Source organism: Suncus etruscus, chromosome 3 (assembly GCF_024139225.1).
Source record: "Suncus etruscus isolate mSunEtr1 chromosome 3, mSunEtr1.pri.cur, whole genome shotgun sequence".
Lineage (NCBI taxonomy): Eukaryota > Metazoa > Chordata > Mammalia > Eulipotyphla > Soricidae > Suncus > Suncus etruscus.
This window is the reverse complement of record NC_064850.1, coordinates 64,793,704-64,821,625: the sequence shown is the minus strand read 5'-3', so window position 1 is coordinate 64,821,625 and position 27,922 is coordinate 64,793,704. Positions and strand designations below refer to the sequence as shown.

General features: G+C 51.6%; 1 protein-coding gene across 16 annotated transcripts in view; it reads left to right on the top strand.

Moving 5' to 3' along the window:
• The window catches only part of NFASC (neurofascin), a 182,133-nt gene that overhangs the window by 134,335 nt on the left and 19,876 nt on the right, over positions 1–27,922 (top strand). For 6 of the 16 annotated variants that reach the window (XM_049770596.1, XM_049770587.1, XM_049770594.1 and 3 more), the window contains 19 exons: positions 3,063–3,113; positions 8,798–8,909; positions 9,233–9,417; positions 11,496–11,627; positions 12,625–12,768; positions 13,213–13,324; positions 13,710–13,876; positions 14,208–14,358; positions 15,346–15,470; positions 16,097–16,141; positions 17,081–17,182; positions 17,411–17,608; positions 18,376–18,446; positions 19,337–19,559; positions 20,937–21,052; positions 22,983–23,187; positions 24,191–24,313; positions 25,388–25,561; positions 27,249–27,263. In XM_049770596.1, the coding sequence (XP_049626553.1) occupies positions 3,063–3,113; positions 8,798–8,909; positions 9,233–9,417; positions 11,496–11,627; positions 12,625–12,768; positions 13,213–13,324; positions 13,710–13,876; positions 14,208–14,358; positions 15,346–15,470; positions 16,097–16,141; positions 17,081–17,182; positions 17,411–17,608; positions 18,376–18,446; positions 19,337–19,559; positions 20,937–21,052; positions 22,983–23,187; positions 24,191–24,313; positions 25,388–25,561; positions 27,249–27,263 (2,451 nt within the window). The remainder of the gene's footprint in view (positions 1–3,062; positions 3,114–8,797; positions 8,910–9,232; positions 9,418–11,495; positions 11,628–12,624; positions 12,769–13,212; positions 13,325–13,709; positions 13,877–14,207; positions 14,359–15,345; positions 15,471–16,096; positions 16,142–17,080; positions 17,183–17,410; positions 17,609–18,375; positions 18,447–19,336; positions 19,560–20,936; positions 21,053–22,982; positions 23,188–24,190; positions 24,314–25,387; positions 25,562–27,248; positions 27,264–27,922) is intronic. The other 10 variants (XM_049770590.1, XM_049770589.1, XM_049770599.1 and 7 more) reach the window with 8 other exon arrangements.

Sequence of the window (27,922 nt, the reverse complement as noted above, 5' to 3'; positions counted from 1 at the left end):
CATCAGCCCCAACCCTGTTGTCCCCTAGGCTTTATTGTCTCCTCTTTCCTGTCTTTCTTTTCTCTTCTCCCCTTTCCCACCGGCTCTCCCCATTGCTGTCCTCCCTCCCTCTTATCCTTCTACTCCCTAGTTAGCCCTTCAGTGCAGACCCCCACTTTCTGAGTCTGCCTCCAGCTCTCTATAACCTAACCGGAAGTAGAAAGTCCAGGACCTGGTGACCTGCTATATCCCCTGCAGGGTTCCAGCTATAGTCTGCTGCTGACCCCTCCTTGGCTTTCCTATGTCAGACGCAGGCCCAGTTGGGGGGGGGGGGGGCAGAAGAAGAAAGCAGGGTTGTCTGAAGTGTCTCCTGGGGCTGCGCCCAGGACTGCACTGCCAGCTGGCTCTGCTGCAGGGGACAGTGTGGTCTGCCCAGGTCCTCAGTCTGACTTCTGCATCCAGGGCAGGACTGGCAGTGCCCAGCAGGGTGGTGGCAGGGATCCAGGAACCAATGCCCAGATGCCTCATCTCACACCTTTCACAAGGTACCACTGTGGCCTGACCAGACATGCCCAAAGTTATTTGTCTACACAGGGAGATGAAGCAACAACTGGGGAAGCCAGGGTTTCCAAAGACCCTTCTTTCCACTGGTTGTGCTTGTTTCTGCTTAATTTCTTCCATTGCCCCACTGAATTGAAATCTTTTTACCTCTGTGAGACCCTGTCTACCTACCTTGACCTGACAGGGCCTTCCCTGCCGGATACCTTTAACTGTGGAGACCTAGACCTCTGAGCGTTAGCCCCAGAGTTCCACAGAGCCCAGGTGGACTGTCTGCTGTCCCAGAAAGGGCCTGAGCTTTTCCTTGTACCTTCAGAAACAGTCCCAGGGCAGGGGCAAATGGCAAGGAGTTAGACTGCTGTCCATCTGCTTTCCCCAGGACCCTGCACGTGGGGAAGGTATGAGCTTCTTCTCCACTGATCCAGAGGGGTGTGGGTCATACCCCTGTGAAATCCCTGGTTCGAGAGGAGTGTGGGCTGTATACCTGTGAGATACCTTGTCCTGGAGAGGTGCAGGCCTTACCCCCATGAGATTCCTGGTCCAGGAGGGGTGTGGGCCATTACCAACTGTGAGATACCTGTGCAGTAGGCCCTTACTTTCAGACCAGCAATCCTCAGTCACTTGCAAGTTTGTTTTGAGACATGATTGAAGGGTACTGGACTAGGGATGGCCTCTATGGGGAGAAGAATGATGCCCTGAGAGAGTGAGAAGACCTAAATTGGGGAATTGGCTCGTGGTACAACCCAGGCCTTGCACAGGTAGGTGAGTTCTGGGTTCAAAACTCAAAACCTCAAGAAAAAAGACGTGTTTAAGAAATAGAAAACAGAGGTGGAGAAATAGTACAAGAGGTAAGGCACTTGCCTGAGGCCATCCCCAGTTTGATTCCTAGCACTGCAAAAGGTCCAGTGAGCTCTGCCAGATATGACCTAAAATCCCCATATAAATTAATAAATGAATGAATGAATAGACAGGAAGAGTTCTCGCACTGCTCTTTTCTAATACATCAATGTCACACTCTTAAAGAGGTCAGAGGTTTCTGGGATTTCCCAGACATGCTCCAGCATCTTCAAATCCTGCTTCTCCAAAGCCCTATTTCAACCTGGTTGGTGGTGGAGTCCTTTCATCGATGAGCTCTGCACAGCTCACACCCATATACCCACATATCAGTTCTTCATTCCCTGAAATCCCTCCAGCAGAGCTTCAGCTGATTCACCAAGATTCTTTCACCGGGGGCCGGAGAGATAGATAGCACAGTGGTAGGGTGTTTGCCTTGCATGCAGCAACCCAGGAGAGACCCAGTTTGATTCTCGGTATTCCATATGGTCCCCCAGTCTGCCAGGGGAAATTTCTGAGTGCAGAGCCAGGAATAGCCCCTGAGTGCTGCCAGGGGTGGCCCAAAATCCAATCAGTCAATCTATCAATCAATAAAGTTAAAAAAGAAATCCTTTCACCAGTTTATCTGAAGTGAACAGTCTAGATCATGGAATTTACCTCCTGGTGTTCATGGTCAGGCTGCTCTGCAGTGCCAGCCTCAGAAATAAGTTCACATGGTCCTCGCCTCTTGACATCAAGAGGCCTGATCCATTAAAAACAAAACAAAACAAAACAAAAAAAAAAAACGTTTCCTCTGGGAGGGCCCCATAGTTTCAGGCTCCTAGTTTTTGATGAAACATCTGCTTGGCTTCTGGTCAGCTGCTCCAACTCCCTTTGCCTCTTCTGGCCCTGTTAAATTTGAGCCCAAGACTGAGAGGGGCTGTTGGTAAGAGAGTGAGAAACTCCTTTAGTTTAGGACAGTGACATGGTTTTTCCTATTCTATAAACCCTTCTCCTGAGGAGGAGCTGCCTAAAGCCAAGACCACTGGCCCTGCCCCACTGGGAAAGGTCCACAGACCTAGCCCCAGGGTTCTACCTGCAACTTGTCCAGTGGTCTGCTCTGGTTCATAGTCCCAGACCTCTCCCTCATCCTAAAATCTGGACCATCTCTTGGTACATTGCTAGTCACAGCCTTTCTGCCAACAGACACATCTTAGAGAGGAGTCAATGGAGAGGAAGCCAGGGATGTCCAGCATTATAGTAACGAGCTCGCTCAAACATTCTCCTCCTCCATTACCTCAGTGTCTGCTCAGAGAAGCCATGATTTCAGGCCCTCTAATGCTTTCTTTTTAGTGACCCCATTGCTGCCTCCAGTTCTGGGAGAGAGGCTCTGTTCCAAAGACTGCCCCAGGAAACCACTAATCCTTCTCATTTGTTTGAAAACTTACAGGACAGAGTCATTCAAGGTCAAGCCTAATTTCTTTCATTAAAACAGAACCTTATTGACTTCTTTTGCAGGATTTAACTTTTCTTTTCTTTTGTGTTGCTTGTTCTGCAGCAAATATATTTCCTTTCCAAACGTGCTGTGTTTTTCTTTGCGAAAGATCGCTGATACCTTCCGTGCTATGGCTTGGCCTTTCTGTTGGTTCACTCCTATTTATGCCTCGGGGCCTCTGTGGCCCTGTTTGCTCACCCTCTTTTGTTTGTTGCAGACCACCCTTTTAATGACTCGTCCTTAAGAAACCACCCTGACATTTACAGTGGTGAGTCGCCTTGTGACCTTGGTAGTATACCTAACCTCAGTTTGCCTAACTCAACTCATAGCATGCCATTAACTATGCTGGGGATGGTCTGAGAGCTGGCCAGGCCATGGCCATAACACTGCTGACCAGCAGGACTGAACAGTTTGGGAGCTGGAGATCACTCATGTTATAGGTGGACTTCCCTAGTGCACTGCAGTTGCTGGATTCTCTGGACAAGTTGTTCCAACCAGGCCTTCTGAACACCTTGAGGGTCCAGTAAAGGCTTATAACTCTACTGTGATGGACAACAAGTATCTGAGATGGGAACAACAATTCCTATTCAGGGTTTGAAAAACTGGAAAGCTCTGGAGAGTGTAGGAGTTTATTTAGCCTTTATGACTGGTTCTACGAATTTAAATGATCCATGTGGGATCCAGAGAGATAACATAGTGTGCTCAGGCGCCAGAGCGGTGGTAGCACAATGGTAGGGCACTTGCCTTGCATGCAGCTGACCCCGGACGGATCTGGGTTCGATCCCTGACATCCCATATGGTCCCCCAAGCCCGAGCAATTTCTGAGCGCGTAGCCAGGAGTAACCCCTAAGCGTCACTGAATGTGGCCCAAAAAAATATAGTGTGCTTGCCTTGCCTCTGTCCAACCTAGGTTCCACCCCTGGCTTCCCATACGGTCCTCTGAAAACTGCCAGGAATGATCCCTGAGCAGCGCCAGGTGTGGCCCAAAAATTGAAGAATAAGGAAAATAAAGAAAATTAGATCTGGGCCCGGAGAGATAGCACAGCGGTGTTTGCCTTGCAAGCAGCCGATCCAGGACCTAAGGTGGTTGGTTCGCATCCCGGGGTCCCATATGGTCCCCCGTGCCTGCCAGGAGCTATTTCTGAGCAGACATCCAGGAGTAACCCCTGAGCAACGCCAGGTGTGGCCCAAAAACCAAAAAAGGAAGGGAAGGAAGGAAGGAAGGAAGGAAGGAAGGAAGGAAGGAAGGAAGGAAGGAAGGAAGGAAGGAAGGAAGGAAGGAAGGAAGGAAGGAAGGAAGGAAGGAAGGAAGGAAGGAAGGAAGGTCCAGTTCTGAACTCTCTTCCCAGACCAGTGGTGTGCCCTACTTCCCGTTCCCGTACCTCTTCTTTCCTGTGGTTACATGCATCCACACGTATTTGAAGGAGTGAACAGCTCCAGCAGACTTGTTTCTGCTGCAGTATATCACTGGCTGTTTGTTCTAATTAATCGAATAATGGGGTTCTTGCCACACCTGACTTGCTCCCACCATGGGTCACAAATGCCGTGCTCCCCATGAGTCGCAGGGGCAATCATCATTTGCTGCTTCTGCTAGGCAGCTGAGACTCTCATCATTTATGTCTTGGGATCAGAGGGCCTGAGGGTTCGTGGCTCACTCTGGGGCTTAGATTGATGGGGAGGGTCTACACTGTGACCGATGTGCCTGCGTAAACAATGACCCCTGTCTGAGAGGAGGCTGTTAGCTTGGTGTCCAGCAGCTCAAAACCCCAGAGGAATCGGAGAATCTGGGCTGTATTCTGGGTATTCTGGGTACTTGCTTTCCAAGCACATTTTCATTTGAAATGTGAAATTTTGATTTTAAGTTTGTTTTTTATTTGAAATTTGAAATGTGCTAGAAGAGCCAGTCCTGGTATGGGAGGTGCCATTTTCTGAGTTGGAGTCTCAGTGATCTATTATGAAAGTGTTCTTATAGCTGGAGTGCATCAGAGATGGGCAATCTCTTAGCTGACTTCACCTCCTCTTTTGATGTCCGAGAAACAGCCAGGAAATATGCAGGCAGAATTCTCTCATTGCTGGGTTATATTTGAGTGGGTCCAGCTACTTAGAGCAGTTTGTGCGCTGCACAGGAATGATGAGTAGGGGTGGGAGTTATAAGAATTGTCTGGTGCTAGGAAACAAGCCCCCTTATTTTCAAGTCCAAGCTTGACCCAGGCTGGCTAGGTATGAAACCAGATGGCTCTATGAAACTAGACTCTAACGTGAAAGCAGGACTAATGAGAATAAAGAATAGTGAGGTGGCTTCCTCTAGAAAGAAATAGAAGTGTAAGGAAAGAGGAGGTCACTCTGAAGCACAGGGCACTGGGTACCATTGCACAAAACATTTCTCCGTATGCTACACAGCAGTAGGCAAGTGCCACCAGTGGTTCCACTTGTTCTGGTGATTTCTTTTCTTTTTTCTTTTTTGATATTTGGGCCACACTAGATGACACTCAGGAATTACTCCTGGCTATGCACACAGAAATCGCTCCTGGCTTGGGGGACCATATGGGATGCTGGGAGATCAAACCGCAGTCAGTCCTAGGTTAGTTTGTGCGAGACAAATACCCTACCACTTGTGCCACCACTCCAGCTCCTGTTCTGGTGATTTCTACAGGGGGATGGTATTCTCCCAGCCAAAGGCTACTGAGCTGCTGAACTGAGAAAACTGCCCTGAGATGAAGGTTGGCACTAAGCATTTAGCCAGCACTGAAGTAGGGAGTCAAGAGTACACCATTGAAGGTAGGAGACCTAGGCTTATCCAGGCTCTAGAATGGATGTAGACAAGTCATTTGGTGACCAGATATTGATTTTTCTCAACTAAGATATAGACACAATACCTTCTTCATGGGATCAAGGTAAAGATCAGATAGGACAGTGGGCAGGAGGGAACACACAGCTGTGATTAGTAAACGACTCCCTTCCCCATGTTAAAAGACAGGGTTAGTGCTGATGGCATCGGGTATAACCAATCTGTGCTTCTGAACTTTAGATACAGAAAACTGCAGAAGCCATGGGGTGAGAATCCTGAGGTGAGAGCAATTTAGGGCAGACTAGAAACAATTATTCAGACTGTGGCTGTGCTGAGACAGGGTAAGAAAAGCATTGGATTCTGCCTGGGGGATTTGGGTCAATCTTCTGGCAGAGACTCTGGTGGTGGCCATATCCAACGTAACCTGCCAAAGTGTTTCTCTGGTTTCTTTGCTTTCCGGGGTCGCCTGGCTTCCGTTCCCTGGTGCCAGAGAGGTAGCTGCATAGCAGTGTTCTATCCTAGGAATTCTTACTCCTGAGAATAGAAAGTAGCAAATGCTGGGGTGCAGGACCTACAATGCTGCTCCTGGATAAAGTTGATACTCTGAGTGTAGCATGCTCAGGGGCCCCTTCTGGCATGCTAACATTTCCCCAGATGGAGAGATGTTTTTCATGGGCCCTTAACAGCTACAGGAGCTGAGACAGTGTCCCTGAGGTCTCAACAGTTCACCAGATTCCCTGACACACAGAAATCCATTCTCCAGCCTTGGCTGGTGAGAGAAGGCAAGGGTAACAGGTCAAAGATCGAATGGGCCCAAGTGGGTCCTGAATTCTCACAGATGTGCCCTCTGGCCTCTTGATTCTGAATTTGATCAGGCCCTTGGTCCCAACCCACATTTCTCTGTGAGAGAAGAAGAGAAGGTGTTGATGGTGGACCCTCAAGATTGCTGCCCTGTCTCAATCTTTGGACATTCTCCTGGGTCTGCTTTCTTGGTGAGAGAGGTAGCTCTGTCAGTGTTTCTGGAACACCTTCTGCTGTCACTAGCATGTTTCCATACCTGCTGCCGGGCACCTTTCACTTGCACCTCTGTTGCCACAAGGTATTTCTTTTGTTTGAGTAGCAAAGCTGCTCCCTAAGTTGACTTCAGAAGTCAGATTGAGAGGTTTCATCTTTAAAGAGAGAGGCTGGAACATGAAAGCACCAGGAACCTTAGTGCAGGAAACACTCTTGTGGCCAGTCTGTAAAGGATCACACAGGGAAATGAATCACTGGACCAGCTCCAGCCTATCCAATTCTCTCTCAGGATGTTCTTGCCTCTATTTTGGAACTCTGGATTTCCCCCCAGCTGCTCCTCCTCTTTTGGGCTGACTCTGGGGCTGCACGCCCTCAACCTGAAGGCATGGAACTGTCCTCACCCTCTGGTCACAGCACTGTGTCCTGGTACCCCATGCCCACCTGATTGTGTCACTTCCTTCTCATACTTGAAGCCCTCTTGCCCTCATGGGTTTATTGTACTGCATATAATGTCTACTGGGTCCTGAGTCACTTCTTAAGCTTCTGCCACATTCAGGAAGGAATATACCCACTGAGTTGGCATCTCCCCCATGTATTTCCAAGATGCCCAGCCCTCCACAGATTGATCCACTTGCATTGGAGACTGGGCCTGGATGGTCTGGGTGATGTCGGTGAGGGGTGAGAGGACAGGCTGCTCAACTTAGTTCCTAGATGCACAGTGGTCATGAATATAGACGTTGTAACCAATTAACCCCATAATGGATTAACCCTCCTAGAGCCGCTGCTGTGGTGTATGTGCTATGGACAGATGGATCAGCTGCAGAGAGACAAATAACCCAGGCAAATCTGCTGCCTGTCCCCTCTCCTACCAACCCTACTTATCCCTCCGAGTTTACTGGACACTTTCTAGGTTCCATGATTGACCTAACAGCCTGACCACTTCTGCAAGGATTTAATAGCCCATTCTCCCTGGGCTCCAGATAGGACACCAGCTCTCAGAGGACATGCATCCCCTTGGCTCTGGATTTAACAGCCCATTCTCCCTGGACTCTAACAGGCTGATGGGAGATGCTGAGTGTCCGGGTGGGATCCCTAGCCCTACACAAACTAGTTATACAGTTCCCTCAGGAGATGCAAGTTCCTGGCATTTTTCTTTCTCCTCAGCACAGTAAGGGCCCTACCTTAAAATTCTGGGGTCTCTCTTTTGAACCCCAGGGCCTGAAGCCCTGCACCCCTACATCTCTTGTTTCTCCAGCTCAGTGATTCTCCTACGGTGGGTTCAGCGGGTGTACTTGTAAAATAAAATTCATATTTATAGTCTTACACTTTTGAGAAGGGATACCTTCTCATCCTAAAACGCCTGCTGCTTTAGGGGTCCTTCCAGGATGTCCTGTCCCTGTTATTCATCCTCAGAGCAGCACAGAGTTCACTGAGGGAGCTTCAAGGCTCAAGATAGGAGCCTGGCAGAGCCCTTTCCACAGTCATCCCCACCCCCAGCATCATTTCTGTGAGCCCCCAGACCTGCTGAGATGCCTCATTAAATTGCAGATGGCCCCCTCTCACTTGGCTACCACTTCTCTCCCCTCCTATCTCTTTCATCTAATTAACACCTCCACCCCACCCCCCAAAGTCATTAGTAAAGCAGCAAGCTGGCCCCAGAGTGATTTCCTGTCATCTCTGCTCATTAATTCTCCCCATGTCTTTGCTAGACCATTAATAACGCCGCCTGCATCTTGACTGTTTGTCATGTTTTCTTCCCAGCACCTGGTCTCTCTGGCCTCTGTGTGGGCCTTCTCTCTTCCACGTCTCTATCTCAGGGCCCAGCCTTGCTGCTGAGATGACTTCGCTGGGCTCCCACATACATGTTGGTGTCTTGGTCCCCACACAAGCACCTCCCTAAGCACACAGGCCACCCATCTCTGGTGCCCAGGATGGAGAGGTGGACTGAAGTGTGGGAGCCTCTGGCCCTTCTCGCCAAGCCATGCAGAGTTTGATGCGGCTCCCATGAGGAGCTTCCTAACATCCTCTCTCCATGGCTTTCATGGGGTAGGACAGGGATAAGGCATTCAGGGTTCATGATGGCATCTCTGCCTCTATCCGGCTGGTGGACTTCACCAATAGGCTGATGCGAGCTCATTATGTGCTTCCAGCCCGCGGAGTCGCAGAAAGAACACCCAGCTTCATGTATCCCCAGGGCACTGCAAGCAGCCAGATGGTGCTGCGTGGCATGGACCTCCTGCTAGAGTGCATCGCTTCTGGGATGTACGTACCAGCACACCCCACTTCTGACCTGGGAACTTGTGCATGTTGGAGGGTGGGGCAATCAGAGAAGCACTGCGTCTAGTGAGGTCTCACGTGGGGCTTCGCCACCTCACCCTTCACCATCTCAATTCCTAGAGGGTATGGAAATGGGTCAGCCCCCCACCCTCAAGCAGAGCAAGTGTCCCTCCAGATAGGACACCAGCTCTCAGAGGACATGCATCCTCCTGGCCCTAGAACACTGCAGGGACACCTGGTGACCTGGCCTGGAGGGACAGTGAGGAGCAGTTAGTGAACATCTCTGTTAACACTTGCGCCTCTGCCAGCCCAACACCAGACATCGCCTGGTACAAGAAAGGGGGAGACCTGCCATCTCACAAGGCCAAGTTGGAGAACTTTAACAAGGCTCTACGCATCACTAATGTCTCCGAGGAGGACTCTGGGGAGTATTTCTGCCTGGCCTCCAACAAGATGGGCAGCATTCGGCACACGATCTCGGTGAGAGTAAAGGGTACGTTGTGTGTATTTCTCATTATGATGCCTTTGCGCCCCCACACCATGACCACCCTTCCCCTATCAGGGGGCTAGTCTGTGTGAGTGAGGAAGTGGCAGTGGCAATAATGACCTGCCTAGGCAGAGTTACCTCCTAAGCATTTGTGAGAGTGTCGTGAATGTTTGAACACGTACGCATGCATGTCAAGTGCATGTGTCTGTGAGTATGTTTATAAGAGTGAATGTGAGCATGCGTATGAGGGTGTGTTTGTGAGTGCGTGTTTATGAGAGTGAGAGTGTGAGGGGAATGCCCTATGCCAGCGCCCACCTATCCCCACCCACGGAGCCTTTTTCTCCCTCCTCCATCCTGCATTCCTGTCCACGCGTGTCGTGTGTCTTGCCTTGTAGTGTCTGTGTACATGTACTCAATGCTCTACTGCTTCTCCAAAATGGGTTACTCCTTACAAATAAACATCTTCGGAAATTTGATTCTGGAGCCAGAGAGATAGCACAGCAGTAGGGCATTTGCCTTGCATGAAGCTGACCCAGGAGGAACCTCGTTCGATTCCCAGCATCCCATATGGTCCTTCAGCCTGATGGGGTGATTTGTGAGTGCAGAGTTAGGAGTAACCCATGAGTGGTCCAGAAACCAATCAACCAATCAATCAGTAAATAAAGTAAAAAGAAAATTTAAAGGGGGGGGGCTGGAGTGATAGCACAGTGGTAGGGCATTTGCCTTACATGTGGCTACCCAGGACAGACTTGAGTTCTATCCCCAGCATCCCATATGGTCCCCCAAGCCAGGAGTGATTTCTGAGAACATAGAACTGGGTGTGGCCCGAATACCAAAATATTTTTAAAAAGATGAAATCTGATTCTACCTGAGAAGGGAATGTATGCCCATAGCCCATCAGAAGGGGCTAGGCTCAGTGAGAGAAGTCATTGCATTGTGTGGCTCAGTTGGTAAAGGAAGTACACAGCAGCCATGTCCAGGCAGGCAGGCAGGCAGCTCATGACTGCTCAGAGAATGAGAATGATGCAAAAGTTCAGGAAGTAGCTGATGGCAATGGTTCTAGAGCAATGCACAAGTTCGGAAAATCGATGATAGCATTGACTCTGGGTCATGTTCATGTTAGGAAAGAAGATGAAGAGATCCACATATTAGGGAAGTAGATGATAGTGATGTTTCTGGAGAGATGTATATGTTCATTAAGTAAATGATAATGATAGCTGAGTATTAGGAATGCACCAAATGTCATTAATACTCACTAAAACTGCAATTTCATGTATTTCTCACCAAACTAAAAAGAATAAGATACTTTAAAAGATATGGTGTGTCATCTTACCCCAGATTCCTTTTGCAATGCCCAGGACCAGGGCATTAGCCCTATTCCTAGCACCTTTCAAGTTCTTTCCTATCATTGTTTCACACACGCACACCATCCCTAGTGACCTTGCTGAGCACCAGCATTGGACCTCAGTGAATTTCTGCTGTGGTCCTAAACAGGGTTCCTAGCCATTGGCTGTGTTAGGACTTTCTCAGTGACTTTCAGTTACCTTGTGATCTAGGGCTCAGCACACCTCATACTGGGGCTCTTATGTCTTTAAGTTACCAGGGTCATTGAGTATTTGATCTGAAGAAAATCCATGTGTCCAGTTCCAGCACCCATGGTAAGAAGAGACCACCCCTTCAAGCCACTTCACTCATCCATCCAGGGCTGGGAGTGATCCCTAGTCTCTTCCTGATGGCAACTGAGATCTGAGGACTGACCCCAGGCCATTCTGCTACCTGACTAGGCTCAAATCTTTGGGTCCTACCACCCCCTGTGGAGCTCTAATTGCTGGGCCCCTCAGCTGTGACTGGCTCTGACATCCATGTTTATGCAAGGCTATCTTGGGAGTCTTATGAGCATATTTCCTTCCTATGAATTGGAAATTGCCAGGGCGTTGTCTGTGAGGCCATGCTGGCCTTTCAGCCACATTGTCCTTTGAGAGTGAGCAGGTGGACACAAAGCGCTGGGGCCAGTACTCAAGGCCTCCTGCCTGTCTGCCTGGCCCTGGTATCTGATAGTGTTCCACACCCTCCTTGTCTTCCAGCTGCCCCCTACTGGCTAGATGAACCCAAGAATCTGATCCTGGCTCCTGGGGAGGATGGCAGGCTGGTGTGTCGTGCCAACGGGAATCCCAAGCCCACGGTGCAGTGGATGGTGAATGGGGAGCCTTTGCAGTGTGAGTCCTGCTGTATCCTCTCTGACTCCCCCTCTCCTTCAGGGGCTCCAGATGCCAGTTCAGGGCCAGCCCTGGCTGGCCAGAATGAGGGGAACCTGCAGCCCCTGTTGGGGGATTGCACGTATCTTGAGCCCTTCAGGAGGAAAAAATAAGCCCATGAAAGGCAGCAGGAAGCTGGACTGATTTTCCATTGGGGGGGGGCTTTTCCCCCTTGGATTTTCCTAAATCACTGCTTTCTGCCTTTAAGAACCAGAAAGTCAGGCTGAGGAGATGCTCTCCAGGGGTCTTCAAACTACGGCCCACGGGCCACATATTGTATTTATTCCCATTTTGTTTCTTCACTTCTAAATAAGATATATGCAGTGTGCATAGAAATTTGTTCATAATTTTTGTTTTTACTATAATCTGGCCCTCCAACAGTCTGAAGGACAGTGAACTGGCCTCCTGTTTAAAAAGTTTGAGGACCCCTGCTCTAAGCCTTAGAGTCTAAGGGGTTCAATCTCTGGCAGCACGAGGTCCCCAAACACTGCCTGAAGTGACCCCAAGCACAGAGCCAGGAGTAGTTCCTGAGCACTGCCATGTGTGTCCTAAAATTAAGAAATAGCCTCAGAGTCCAGCACAGGTTTGGTGACAGCGTGGTCTCTGTACGTATGTGGCAGAGGCTCACACACAATGGGCTGGTCACCTCTGCCTCCTGGTGGGAGTGATGGGGTGGGGCCACCTCCCATGGAGACAGGGTAGCAGCAGAACAATTGTAGGGTGTGCTCAGACTCTGAGGGAAAAGGGTGTCCTGCTCTATCAGCCCCTCCAGGCGCCTCCCACCAAGGCCCTAATCCTTCATATAATTCCCTGTCTGAGGAAATGCAGAGTGAAATAGTGAGGTCTGAGAAGGGTGAGGAAGATGAGAGGACCCACTTTCTGCAGTACTCTAGCCAGAGCCCAAGTGCCCTGCACTTGCCTTCCTTCCTCCTCACAGGGAGCATTTTTCTTCCCCTAGCGGCACCCCCCAACCCAAACCGTGAAGTGGCAGGAGACACCATCATCTTCAGGGACACCCAGATCAGCAGCAGGGCTGTGTACCAGTGTAATACATCCAACGAGCATGGCTACCTGCTGGCCAATGCCTTTGTCAGCGTGCTGGGTGAGCCGCTTCTGCCAGTCTACCCCCAGATAAGCCAGGCTGGAGGGTTGGATGACAGGGTGGGAAGTGGAGGAGACTGCAGGGAAAGAAAAGAGGGGTGGGCCTGCAGGCTGAGCTCCTTTCTGCCTGCTCTGTGGGGTCTGTCCAGGTGGGAGATGGCTCTGATCTGTAGCTCTTCTGAGCAGGGGAGAGGCTGGAGGCTGGGAGCAGGTAGAGAACCTGCTGGAAACACTTTGCCAGAGCTGGCCAGGTGCAGGAGGGTGCAATGAGAGTTTGGCTGCCTCCTTCCTTACCTGACCTTTAGGGGCCTCTTCAGTATGGGACTTGGTGGGGGAGCCAGTTGTGTTTCTGGGGAGCTTCTATGAAGGGAGGCTGGTAGAGATCAGACTGAGGGCAGGAAGTGAGGGACTCTACTCCAGTGAGACCCTTCTCTGGTGCTCCCAGATGTTCCTCCTCGGATGTTGTTGCCCCGGAACCAGCTGATCCGAGTGATCCTTTACAATCGGACACGGCTCGACTGTCCATTCTTTGGGTCCCCAATCCCCACACTCCGCTGGTAAGTTTCAGAATGCCAGGCTACCTCTGCATGGGCCCTTCCTCACAGTACCATTCCCCTCTGGTCCAATAAACCTGGGAAGAGGAGATGAGGGTGTTGGGCCCTCTAGATTCCCCCAGTTGTGCACAAAAGGAAATCAGGGCCCTGAGATGGACACAAGCACACCAGGGCCACTCAGGCTTTTAGGTCAGGAGTGGGAACTACAGAGCTCTGGGTTCCACATTCCAGTATGGGATCCTGCCTCCCCACAGTCCCCTCTGCCCACACAATCCCCCACTGCCCTAATGACCCTTCACTGCCCACACACCTCCTCTGCTGCCTGTGCATGCCCTCCTGGGGCTGGCCCTGTCTCAGGACGATGCATGCCCTGCTGCTCTGTTGTGAGGTTTAAGAATGGGCAAGGGAGTAATCTGGACGGGGGCAACTACCGCGTGCACGAGAATGGCAGCCTGGAGATTGAAAGGACCCGTCAGGAGGACCAGGGCATCTACACCTGCGTGGCCACCAACATCCTGGGCAAAGCCGAAAACCAGGTCCGCCTGGAGGTCAAAGGTAAAGGAGAGGGCTGCGGGGTAGAGAGGCTGTGCCTTCTAGAGCCGCCTCACCACATGAACTCTCCACTGGGCCAACATCCCAGGCTGTGACTCCAAGTCCTGAGAGGCAGGGAACCCCCAACACACACACACACACACACACACACACACACACACACACACACACACACACACACACACAGCCAAGGAAACCTATGGGGTTCTGAACCAGCAGGGAGGGATCAGGGTCTTTGTTCACTGAAGGGCACCAGCCTCCAGTCACCCATGATCGGCCTCCCTGTGGGCTGTGGCCTCTTGGGAATGGGCAGAGACATCCTGGTTTTCCTCAGACCCCACAAGGATCTTCCGGGCGCCAGAGGACCAGACGGTGGCACGGGGAAGCACTGTGCAGCTGGAATGTCGCGTGAAGCATGACCCCTCACTGAGGCTTTCCATATCCTGGTTGAAGGACGATGAGCCACTCCACATCATCGGAAGCAGGTTTCTGTCCACCCCTACAGGGCGGGTTTGCGGCTCCCCAACCCCATAATGCACATGCTCTTGGTGAACTCAAGAACAAGAAGCCTGACTGTACACATCACTGCAGAGCTACTGAGGAGCCTGTAGGGCCTTGCAGGCCCCTACTTCACCCCCTCTTCCTAACACTCCCTGTTTCTCTGTCCTGTGCCTCCCCACCCTGCCCTCTCTTCCCTACCTGCACTTCTCACTCTGTCCTCATGCCTCCTTCCTCCTCCTTTCCCCTGCTTCCCACCTAGGCCCCTTCATCCTTAGCCCTGTATACAGTGCTTCTCTTCCTGGAAGATGGCAGGATTTTCCAGAGGTCTCACCATAATGGGCAGTGAGACTCCTACCCTCACTATGCCCTGCCTACCAGCAAATCTCAGATTCAGATTTCAGGAATCTAGCATTTTGAGTACTGCTGAAACCCCCAGAGAGAAAGGCTGGGGGTGGGGTTAGATGCCAGCTGGCAGTGTTCAGAAAGGTGCCTGGTGGGCATGCCCAGGCTTCTGGCGGCACTCAACTACTGCTTGTGATCCACCTTGCCTTTTGGTGGATCATCTGAGGAGACATCTGAGGAGTTCAGTTATAGCCTAGTCTGAATGTGGAAACCACTGCAGGCCAGAAATGGAGGAAGAGGAGGGAGTCCCCATCTGTTTTGTGGGAGAGGGCTGGGACTAGCTCTGCCATAACTGCAGAGGGTGGCACACACCGAACAGAGGCCAGGCTCAGTGAGAGATGAGGACAGGGTCTCTTAGCTGCCCCACTTTTCTCAACCCTGCACCTGGCATCAGAAGCTTGTGACTTCCCCCACCTCAGAAACACTGGGTCTTTCGATCGGTGGTGCTCCCCTATGCACCCTCTCTCCCTGTACTCCTCCTCCCCCTGCATTTCCTCCTCCCTGCATTCCCACCTCTTCCTACACACCTCCCACTGCCATCCTCCCAACCTATCCTTTATCCTTTGCAGAATAAAGAAGGAAGAAGACTCCCTGACCATCTTTGGTGTGGCTGAACGAGACCAGGGCAGCTATACCTGTGTAGCCAGCACAGAGCTGGACCAGGACCTTGCCAAGGCCTACCTCACCGTGCTAGGTAACTTTCTATGTCCAACTGACCCAGACCTCCTCCAACCTGTTCTGGCCTGGATGGTTCCTTGTGCCCTGGACAGCTGGTACCTGCAGGACTCCTGCCTTTAAGGGGAAGGAAGCTGCTCTTCTCACAAGCCGCACTGACAGCTTCACTTCCTGAGTAAAACCACTAACACCCAGACCTTAAGGAAAAGATCCCTGAATAGTATGGACAGTGGAAAGGAGATTATTTACTTGTTGTTTGGGGCTCAGGACCTACCTTTGAGTACAGATCCAACCCAGGTGGGCTGTGCGTAGCCCATCATTGTTCTCTTTCTGGCCCTTGCATGTTCTCCCCGTGGTCATTTCTACCAAGTCTGCAGTTTACTCCTAAACCATTAAGTTGAGTCATTGTCAAGGCAGGACTGAATTATTGTTTGCCCTTCTAGTGCTCACTGCAAGCCTTCCTGATGAGATTTTAGGGTACCAGACACAGCAAGGTTATTCTATCTTGGCCAGGAAGGGAGGGTGATGCTGTGCCTTGGTCTGGCACTGCTCCTTGAGGGAGGGGTGGTAGGTATCTGTTTCTTTCCATATGGAATTGTCACCCAGATCACCTGCTAACCCAGATAACCCATTCTGCCTTTGCAGCTGATCAGGCTACTCCAACTAACCGTTTGGCTGCCCTGCCCAAAGGTAATTTTTTACTAATCCTGTGCCTCTCACCAAGCCCTGCTGGCACAAGGAGGGTGGTGTGGAAGATGTGCCGTGCTGGGTGTGGGCACAAGGACAGCACTGCCACTCCTGCCCTGGCCCTGGTGTTGGTAACCCTGTTCCTTCCAGTGAACTCAGAAGCCAGTGGACACCCACTCCTCACCTCCCACAGTCACCACTTCCTTGGGATGACCTGGTTTCTGCCTCCACTTGACACAGGAGGGTGTCATGGGCTTAGAGTTGCATTTAAGCACCTGCCTCTCTCTGCCCTGTACACGCCCTGGGATGCAGCTCCTGGGACCTCTTCCTGTCCTGCCCCAGATGAGGGCTCCAGGAATCAGGCTGGGGACAGCTCTGCCCCACTGTCCATTAGTGGCTGGCTTTCCTATAGGCTCTGGAGCAAAAAGGATCCTGGAGCCAAAAGGGGCCTCCCTTCCCTATTGGAGGTCTGCTTGGCCCCACTTGCTTTCTAAGACCTCTACACCCATTACCTTTCTCTCCCTGCCTTGGTCCTGATTGTCCCTCCCACCTCTGCCCCAGGGATCCCTTAAAGTAGCAGTGAATGATCCTGAGAAAAGGAGAGGGGCCCACCATTTCTCAGGGCTTCCACAGTGTGTAGTGGGGACTCTGCACAGCCTGGTTGTGCTTGGCATGTCAGATAAGGGGTGGGTATCCCCTTCTTTCGAACCTGAGAGGTTAGATATGGGGGATCCCCTGTTCCATCTCTTCTGAGCTGAATTCTGTCTCCTGAATCACATTCCTTAATAGTCTCTTGGGGGTGGGAGGGACAGGAAGGGTCCTCCTGATTTTTTTGTGATTCTGAAGACAGAGGTGATCTCTCTGTGACCATATCAATTGGGTTGGCTCCTTTCTGGCCAGCTCTAAGAGGAGAGTTACTGGCATATCTTCTCCTTCTGCTAGGACGGCCAGACCGACCACGCGACTTGGAGCTCACAGACCTAGCTGAGAGGAGTGTGCGGCTAACCTGGGTCCCTGGGGATGACAACAACAGCCCCATCACAGGTCAGCAGGGGCTGGAAGGTCGCTCGGGTGTGTTGGCATCGTCTGTGTTCCTGGTCCCACTCCTGCCACCTGCCTACGCTATTCAGAGAATGCATGGTGGCCTCAGTTTCCCTGTCAGTGTGTGGGAAGTATCCTCCCCACCTTTGTCACCGTGAATGGAAACCACAAGCAGAGCTCAGGGGATTTGCTGTCCAGCACCCACAGTGCCCTGCCCGATTCCCCTTTCAGACTATGTTGTCCAGTTTGAAGAAGACCAGTTCCAGCCAGGGGTCTGGCATGACCATTCCAAGTTCCCTGGCAGTGTCAACTCAGCCATCCTCCAGCTGTCCCCTTATGTCAACTATCAGTTCCGGGTCATCGCCATCAACGAGGTCGGGAGCAGCCACCCCAGCCTTCCATCTGAGCGCTACCGGACCAGTGGGGCAGGTGAGTGCCAGGCATTGACAAAGTCCCTAGACCTAAGCTGAGGGTCCCCACTCCACCCACAAACCCCAACCATCCAGATCTGGGCAAGTTGTTTAGCACCTCCAAGGCCTAGCTTTGCTTGTGGCCTTTATGAAGATTCAATTCTACTGTGATCTCACTGTACCCCTCACTATTAGGAATATCAATAGTACATGAGTTACCTGCCTTAATTGGTACAAAAAACTTCAATGTGCTATTATGTCACATTGGCTTTCCTAAAGTATTTGGGTGATGTTTCAATTTCTGAAAACACATCAAATCCTGAGAATAGAAATTTCCCCTGAAGCACTTAGGTGACAGGGGTAAATAGTGTGGCATCAGAAGTGTCTAGTACCTGCCCACAGAAGAAATCAGCCACTATACTAGCTGTACTGCCACCTCACCAGTTGGAAAGACATGGCATGAAAAATGCTGCCTGCAAGGAGTTGAAACACAAAAGAGGGGCTACAGAGGCCTCAAAGGGCTTGAGCATGCTCTGCCTACAGGAGAGCTAAGCTGGATCCCTGGGTGTACCCTGAGCACTGCTGCATATGCCTCCCACCAAATGAAACCACCCAGCCTCAGGGGTGGCCCAACAGGGAAGGCTCGTAGACATAGGGAATAGGCAGCATGGCTGCAGCGGTTCAGGATGGCATGAGAACCAGGAAGGGTCCTGGGGATTGGGGAGAAGCTCAACATGACCCAACGAGTCAAAAATGAGTCTAACTGAATGTGATTTTATGTTTTAGCCCCAGAGTCTAACCCCACCGATGTGAAGGGAGAGGGAACTCGGAAGAACAATATGGAAATCACATGGACGGTAAGAGGTTGGCAGCCTGGAACTCCTGCACTCCCGAGACCCCTAAGCTACTGCTGGTGTCCACTCATCTTTGAGCTGGCAACTGAGCCAGGGCAGAGATGATGGCTAAAGAAGAGGGGTCCCTCGGTCTGCAAGGAGCATTAACCAGGACCCCAGAACCTCAACTGACTGTCGGGTTCTTCCACTGAGATGTGGGGCTGGGGACAGAACCCTGTCTGAGGTGGCTTTAGAAATGGACCGAAAGACTCAATAGTCCTTTTTTTAGCCCAAGGTCTCAACAATCCCGTCTTCAGAGCTATTTGCTGATATTTTCTAGACCAGAATGAAAGATGTGACCTCAAAATAACTGCTTCACTCTCCTTCCAAGCTTGAGATGCAGGTTCAGCCCCACTGAGCTCTCTGAGCAGGTGGGGGAAAGCAGTGATTGGAAGCCTTTTGGGCCCAGGCTACTGAGGGCTGGGTTGCACCTAGCAGAGCAGAACCTTCCTGGCATGACGGGTTCTTGATTACAAGGGTTCACAGGTGCTTTCCCTTAAGGGACGTTGAAGGTCCACAAGAGGATGAACATATGTGGGTTTGGGAGACCCCTAAACTCCAGCATGTTGAAAGACCAGCATGGGTTGCTACAGACAAACCATGGTTCACCATCCCCCTGGGGGCACTGCTCTGTCTTGACCACATTTCATGACTGTGCTTGGCCATGGGGAGAACCCCACTCTCTATGCCCTTGCAGATGAGGGTGGTCTCGGTTAGAGACCACATGTTCTGTAGTGAAGCATTGGGCAAGGGAATCTCCACTGAGTCACACAGCATTGGGACTTGGGCCCCCTCTGGGAATGGGGACATGGCAGAAAAGGTCATTCTAGCCTCTGCACATCTCTTCTACTCAGCCCATGAATGCCACATCTGCCTTCGGCCCCAATCTGCGCTACATCGTCAAGTGGCGCCGGAGAGAGACTCGTGAGACCTGGCACAATGTCACCGTGTGGGGCTCCCGCTACGTGGTGAGCCAGACCCCAGTCTATGTGCCCTACGAGATTCGAGTCCAGGCCGAAAATGACTTTGGAAAGGGTCCTGAGCCAGACACTATCATTGGCTACTCAGGAGAAGATTGTGAGTATGCCCCCCCTCGACCCCCACCTCCTTTTAGGTTCTACTTCCAGGCCTGAAAAGACAGAGAAAATTCCGGCATGACCTGGAGTGGGTCAGAGAGAACACATCCAAACAGTCCTCAACTCACCCACAGCCTTGCCTAACACAGCCCTCACATCTGTGCCTGGGAACCCAACCTCGAAAGGCACATTCCTCACCCATTCCACAGCAGTGAATACCCCAACATCAGCCTCCCTCACTGCAGTCCTGAGAGAAAGCTCAGAACCATCCACCCTGAAGTTATAGAACAACAAGGAGGGCACTTGTCTTATATGCGGGAGACCTGGGTGGGATCTCTGCTGCTCTGTGATCCCTGAGCGCAAAGCTAGGATAAGATCTTAGCACCATCAGGTGTGGCCCCCAAAATCAATATGTACACGAAGTACAGAGGGTTGCCTTATATTCAGGCAACACTGGCTCAATATATGTGTATGGTCCCTCAAACATAACCAGGATTGGTCCCTGAGCACAGAGGGAGGGATAATCTCTGAGCACAGCCAAGTGTGCCTCCTACAAGGCAGATGAGCTCCTTGTGGGAGCGGCACTTGGCATGTCACCGAGATTCTGGACCATTCCTAGAAGCATGTGCCTGGCTTCCTGAGGGCCACAGTGCACTGTCCACCAGCACAGCGCCCTGGAGGCTGCAGAGTACAGCAAGAGACGTGGCCTATGGATCCAGGTCTGCTCCCAACAGGAGCATATGGGTGTCCCTGATAGGGAGATGGGAAGTGGGCCTGTGCCTCAATTTCTGGAGAGGACTGTGAGCAGGACCCAGTTAGTGGGAGTCAATAGGCCCTTTTCCACCCTGCTTGTCCTTTCCTTGGGGACCACATGGGCATATGAGTGGCAGCCTCTGGTCAGTTCATTCCTGCCTTATACCCCTGCAGTGTATGCTCAGAGGACCTGCAGGAATTGTGGGGTGACCACTAGTGCCATGGAGGGCAGGGATGGTGAGGTGCCACTGAATCAGCAAGGATGACCGAGGTAGAGTGCAGGGGTCACCCTGTCGTCTGCCTCTCCTGACCAGTGAGCATCTCCAATGGGCGTCTCCCCTGGGGACTGCTCCCAGGTGGTGGGACAGTGGCACATGCAGCAGAAGGCAGCAACCCAGCATGAGGTGCCCTCTTCCATGTGGACAGGTCCCTCCCACCTGGATGCCTCTGCCACATCCTAAGTTGCCCTCTTAGGTGACACAGACGGATGAGCACTAGTCCTTTTCTACAGGAGTACCCAGGGTGTTGGGTCCAGAGTGGGTGAGATGTCAGCCCTGAAGAACAGAGCCTTGAGTGCCAGGGCCAGCCTGCTGTGTGACCAGCTCTCTATCCCTGCACCTTATAGATCCCAGGGCTGCGCCCACTGATGTTAGAATCCGGGTCCTCAACAGTACGGCCATCAGTCTGCAGTGGAACCGCGTCTACTCCGACACGGTCCAGGGCCATCTCAGAGAGTACCGAGTGAGGAAGTCAGCCCCTGCCCACTTAACCATGCAGCTCACTAACTGGGGTGAGGGGGTGCCAGGGGTGGGATAGAGGAGGCCGGAAAGACCTAGGGGTCTCTGTGAGGTCCAGAGTTGTCAGAAACATAATGTCTGGGATCCATTATATATGTATGTATGTAAGTCCTAACATGCATGTGCTCACATGTTTATATGCATAGTGGGTTTGACATATATAATGATTCCTAAACATCATGGAATCCTAGACACACATACATACTTACAAATACACATGTATGCATAAGCACATCCACACTATAACACACACATGACTCCTATACATGACAGAATCCTACATACATATATGCACACATTCATATAGAGAGTGAATCCCTGACATTACAGAATTATATACATACACATGCACACAGTCATAGACATATACAGTCACTCAGACACACAGTTTCACATACATTCAGTCATAAACTTACAGTCACATAAAGTCACAGTCACACAGTCATAAATCACACACATTCACATATAGTCATTTCTCGCCGTAGCTCTGCGGAGGCTGCCATACAGTACACTGGGATACACATGTGAATGACAAAAACATTTCTTTAAAGCAGGATTGAGGCACCCACTCCTCCTAATGGTTCCCGCTGCCTGCTTGCCTCATCCAGTCTGACATAAGCCCCAGCTAACAAGCAGGCTATGGGAGGGTGTAAGCATGCCCTGCTGGCACTGCCCATGCCCACTCTCCAGCGTCTAGATGCTCCAGCCCTCCACTTCTGGCTCACCTGCCACCAGCAGGTTCTGCTTAGTTGTTGCTCTTCCTACAAGAGCTGCTGAAGAGAGGGCAAGGGGAAAAAAGCAAGTCTCCTTCAAGCCTGGCTCTCTGACAAGTTGCCTGGGAATAGCCATGAAACATGCAGGTACTGAGAACTAATGGAGAGTTAGTTGGTGAACAGCTGGAGCTGGAATGGGGGTGGAAGAGTCTGTGTGTCCTTAGGAAATGAATTTGGCAAGAAAGAGGAGGGCTGGAAAGTGCAGTGGGCTGGAGCACAAACTGCATACAGAATCCCAAGGTTCTATCCCTATCACCACCAGGAGCAACCCCAGCACCAAGCCAGGAGTAACCTCTGAGAAACTAGGTATGGCCCCCAAACAAAAATAAACAAAGGGGAAGGAGGCAGAGGATCAGATAGTGTTCGCACTTGATCCAACTCTCCACTGCTACAGGCTGACCAGTGATGGTTCTGCCATAACCGTTTAGTTTGGAGGCCCAGATGATGCTGGAGCTTCCCCCACGGCTCACAGAACTCAGGTCACAGTCTCTTCTCTGCTGAGGACATGACCTATAGACCATCACTGCCATCTAAACACTGCTGCCTACAGCCTGGCACCTTCTGAAAAGGCTCCATTACCCTCCTATTCCCAAAGGTTGACTCACAATCTTAAAAACAAAAGCAAAAACTTGGCTCCCAAGGAATCAATCAGTCCTTTTATATCCAGACTTCTGGAGCTATCTACACATCCATGGAATGTGCATCTGGGGGTGACCTGCTCCTTCCCAGCTCCTGTCGTTGCCCAGCTAAACTGCACTAATACAACTCAAGTCCCTAGCTGGACCCTGGCTCCTGTTTGTGCCCCTGGCCCAAATCCCCTGAGAAGCTGTTCCCTCAACGGGGACCTAAATCTCAGGATGTAAGTTCCACAGACAAACTTGGGAAATTTCTGGGAGTACAAATCCTGTATCTGGTTTGACATCAATTCTTACACTCTAGTGGCTGACAAAGGGGACTCTTGATCCATTCCTTGAGCCTCTCTTGGCCCTAGGAGGGATTTGAGGCCTGTGACAAGCAAGGAAAAACCAGTCACCAGCACCATGACTAACCTCTAACCCGGCTCTGCCGGCCATGCCTCATGGACCTGCCTCTGTCCTGAAGGCCTACTTCTGGAGGGAGAGCAGCTTGCTGAAGAACCTATGGGTGTCTCAGAAGAGACAACAGGCCAGCTTCCCTGGTGACCGCCCCCGCGGCACGGTGTCCCGCCTCTTCCCCTACAGTAACTACAAGCTGGAGATGGTTGTAGTCAATGGCAGAGGCGATGGGCCTCGCAGTGAGACCAAGGAATTCACCACCCCTGAGGGAGGTAGGTCCAGCCTTAGCTCCTGGGGGGCAGGATGAGGGGAGCCCTGCAACTCCAGTGCCGCCTGGTTCGGACAGCACCCACTCTCCTCTACATGGTCTTCAGGAGCAGATGCCCATGGGCCAAGCGATTCCATCATTTGCACAAAGCACCCCATCCTTGGGGAGCCCGTTCTGACAGCAGGTGAATCCTCAGAAAAGACTGGAGTTGACCAAGTTTCAGAAAGGCTCTGCAGATTGAGTGCCTGCTCTGTGGGCACTGTACTACCCACCACGTGAAGATGCAGACTTGCCCCTGACTTCCTAAGGTGGTCCATTAGCTCACAACACAGTTCTTGCACCCTGGAATCCAGAGCTTTGGTGGATTCATGGGTCCATGGGCCCAGCCTGCAGAGCACCCTGGTATTTTCCCATCACTCACTCCTCAGCTGTGTCCCTGTTCAGCTCTTTTCTACCCCCAATTTCAGTACTTTATGCCTGTTTTTCTTCCTTTTCTCCTTCCTCTCTTCCTCAGTTCCCTATTCTTGTCTTCTTTATTCCTTTCTTTCCCAACCTCTCATTTGGGATTTTTTGGCCTCTCCTCTTCCCTCTCACTCCTCAAACCCCAATGTCTTTCTCTTCACCCTAAACCCAACTAGCTCAACTCTAAGGTCTGGGCCCACTCCTTGGACCAAGCAGTGAGGGGCCCTGCCTATGCCTGGGCCACTTGCCAATAGCTAGTCACTTTTGTTCTGTCATTGGCCCATGACCAGGGGCTCATTCGGATACCTGACAGTCTCAGAAAACCTGGTTACCTGATTTACTCTCCTCCCCATAAATAGTTGTACCTGCTTACACTATAGTCCAGGATGGTCTGTGTGGGATATGGCTCTGACACTATCCCCTGTGCAGTGTCCCCATGGGGGCTGCCCAGGGCAGTGCTTTCATCGTGCTTCCTTCTTGTTTCCCTCCACCGGCCCACCCTCTTCTTTTGTCCCTTTTCCCCTGCTCTCTCCTCCTTCCCCAAGTACCCAGTGCCCCCAGGCGTTTCCGAGTCCGGCAGCCGAACCTGGAGACCATCCATCTGGAGTGGGATCACCCAGAGCACCCCAATGGAATTGTGATCGGATACACTCTGAAATACCTGGCCTGTACGTCCTGCCTTCCTCCTCTACGCGGGAAGCCCCATTCTCACTACTCTCCCTGAGGAACTGAGATAGTCAGTAGGTGCTGAGAGCATTTGGAGGGTCTGCCAAAACATGCCCCCTAGGATGAGGGCAGACAGGCGAGCCCCAATCCCTGCTCTCCCGATGCAGCCCAGTTGGGTAAGTAAGACACATCCACAGGACAGGTGTTCATGGAACATTTAACATGCATCCCTGGAACATGTATTCATGGAAAGCAAATCCCTAGAACACACATCCATGGAACCATGGAACATTCAACTTTCATGGAACAAATCAATAGGATATGCATCCATGGAGCACATGCACATGGGGTACACATCCATAGAACATGCATCCATGGAAAACATACATGAAACATACTTCCTCAGAACATGGATCCACAGAACACATTTACAGGACATATCCATGGAGCACACATCTTCAGGGCACGTATCCATGGGACACATATCCACAGAACATGCATCCACAGGGTCCTGGGGAACAGCTTAATCAGTGTCTGGGTCATGACTGGTCATGAATGGCTCAGTTAGGAGACTATGTCAGGCAGAAGCTTGGAATAGACACCCTTAGGTTTGAGAAGTGGGAGGTGCTATAGCTCCCAGGAAGCTTGGAGGCCGGGTTCCTACTGTGAGCTTTTTTCACAGCCAGCCAGCAGTGTGCATGTTTGCTGTTGTGGCCACCAGGGCTTGGCCTCCCCTGGCAGAGCCAGCCAATAGACCTTTGACACAGGCATTAACTACCCAAAGCTCCTGTTACTATCACAGTTCTATGTGAGAGGATGTAAAGAACTCAGACATCTTGTCCTTGTTGAAAAGCTGTAGGGATTATAATTGTAATCTTCCTGAGTGAGCGCTGCTCTCTGCAGGGAGCTAGAGATCACAGTGCCAGTGGAGGAATCTTAACCCCGTCATGGAACCAGGGACCCTGCCCATAATGCCTCATTGCTCATCCCCACATCTTTCTCCTCCAACTGTGGGTCATGGAGCCCATCCAAGTACTCATTGCTAAAGTCCATTTTGCTTGTCTCTCTCTCCACAGTTAATGGTACCAAACTGGGAAAGCAAATGGTGGAAAACTTTTCTCCCAACCAGACCAAATTCATGGTGCGAAGGGCAGATCCTGTGTCCCGCTATCGCTTCACACTCAGTGCCAGGACACAGGTGGGCTCCGGGGAGGCTGTCACTGAGGAGTCCCCAGCCTCCCCGAATGAAGGTAAGTGCGTCGTGGCCATGAGCAAAGGCTGGGAAGATGCAGAAGTCTAGGTGTGTTCTGTTCTGGGTCTCTTCCTGGGGCTATGCAGGCCCTGGGGTCCTCTCTGTAGAAGACCCTCTGAGTGCTGGCATGTATCTGAAGGCCTCAATCCTCACATGATGCTTCAGATCCAGGTTACCATGGGACAACTTTCCTTTACCTCCTTGTAGGGAACCAGGCAGTGTAGTGGCAATGAGATGAATAGAAGCCTTCCAGGAGTGAATATGCAGGACAGCTTTCACCTAGCCAGGGTGGCAAGACTGTTTTTCAGTATCTGGGTCATATGGGTCTGAAAAAGGAGGAAAGGCTGCTGAAGGTGGAGCATCCACCAGGGTGGTAGGGACCAAGGCCCTCCTTGCAGCCTGAGTGTGAGTTGTTGGTCTGTGGCAGAAAGGGAAGCCTGAAACAGGCTGAACATCTGGGCAGCTTCTCAATTAACCCAAGTGGTGCCCCAGAGCACCACTAGGGGGCGCTCCATGTCTACCTTCTGGATTAAAGGCTTCCAGGTCATAGATTCCCAGAAAAAGGAGAAATACTTCCTGTTGGGTCCCCAGGTACTGTAATATTATCCCTTCCTGCACACCTACCATGTGGTCAGGCACCACTGCTAGGACTACCTACACAGGTAGTCCCTTCCTTCAGCAGCTGGTTAGGTTCAGGTTCAGCTGTGCTCTGGAGTCACTACTCCAAGTCAAGCCCCCAGTGCACTGTCCCCACAGTATGCCCTGTCTGCAGGAGAGCGTTAGTGGGGTGCCTGGGGTTTGAGTCAAGCTTCAACAGTGGCCAGTAGAAAAGCCTTCAGTCCCTCTGAGCCAAGAGCAACAGGAAATGCCACTCTGACACCCCCCCTCCTTGGAACATGGATTCCCATGCTCCCAATGCACCGCAGTGATTCTTCAGGCCCCCTCTGCAGTTGATGGAGACTGGCAGAACTTTGGGGATGTGGCTGCCATATCTTCCTGTTCCCAAAGGCCAGGCTATGCTGGTGTCAATTTCTCAAGCATTGAATTGGATAAAGGGGTACATAAAAGGGCCCTTTCTCTCTGCACATCTGTGCCTTGATACTGAACATCAGAGAAACAAAGCCCCATTGTCAAGCTGCAGAGGCCACCCAGGGAGAATTCTGTGGCCCCAAAAAGGGGACAAAGGGACCTTCATCTTCATGTAGGGCTTTACATCAAATTCAGGAATCCTTTCAGGACACTCCCACAGTTGGGTTTCTTGCCTCATCCAGCACAGCTGGTAGTGAGCACTAGCCTTGTTTCAGGCTGAAATGGTGACCAGTGGGGTCAACCACCTTTGGCCCAGTGGGTCACCCTTTCTGACCCCATGCCTCGTGCCATCGGGTCACCTGACTGCTTGACAAAGTTCAGTGCAGTCAAGTAGGCCAAGTGGTGAGAGTCCTGACCTCTGCTAGAGATTGTGGTTGAGGAAGGGTGAAGACAGAGCCTCTATGAAGGGCTCCGGGGCCCCTAAGAATATTCGAGGTCCAGTGGTGCTAAAATGACCCATAACACTAGTTGGCATCTTTGAGGGTCAGGCTGCAACCAGAACCTTCTCTGCCTGCCCGTCCATGGCTTCACCTGTCTCTTTTTTCTCTTCCCTCTCTCATCCTTTCTCCCTTGCCATCTTGGGCGCTGTTCTGAAGCTGCTCCAACCGCAGGTACTGTACCAGCAGCAGAGGTAACGGGCATGCCTTTGGCCACACAGGCGGTGCTGGTCTTGACCAGGGAGGAGGAGGGAGAGGCTTGGGATGAAGCATGACTGGACTCACCCTTTCAGCGATGGCGGTTAGCAGCAGAGAGTAAATACCCTGTCCTGTCCCCTAGGCCGCCATCGCTAAAAGAGGTTGTCCTGGGTGAACCTGCTATGCACGCGGGCTCTGCATGCTGCATGCATGCCCACTCTGCCATCTGCACTGGGCCCTGGTTAGGGAAGTGTAGCCATTTTGTGTGCCAGAGTCTAGCTGCTCTAGGACCTGGACCGGGGCCTCTGTGGGTCCGGTGATCACTGCAGCTGGCAGAAAGCTGAGTTCTCCAATTCAGAGCAGTATTCATGCCAGAGTGTGAGAGGCAGATGCCCTGCAGGAGCCAGGAATGGGTAGGTGGGTAGGTGGGTCAGGCCTCATGCTGCTGACTGAAGAGCACCCATGGTACTTGACTACCTAAGTCGAGTCTGTCCTCAGGTGGGGAACCCCAGGGCACTGTGCTCTTCTGTCCTCTGTGCCTTTCACTGTCAGCAAGGTCATCCTGACAGTGCAGAGATTGGCAAGGAGCCTACGGCACACCCCACATTCCAGACTGCTGGAGAGACAGGCAGGCA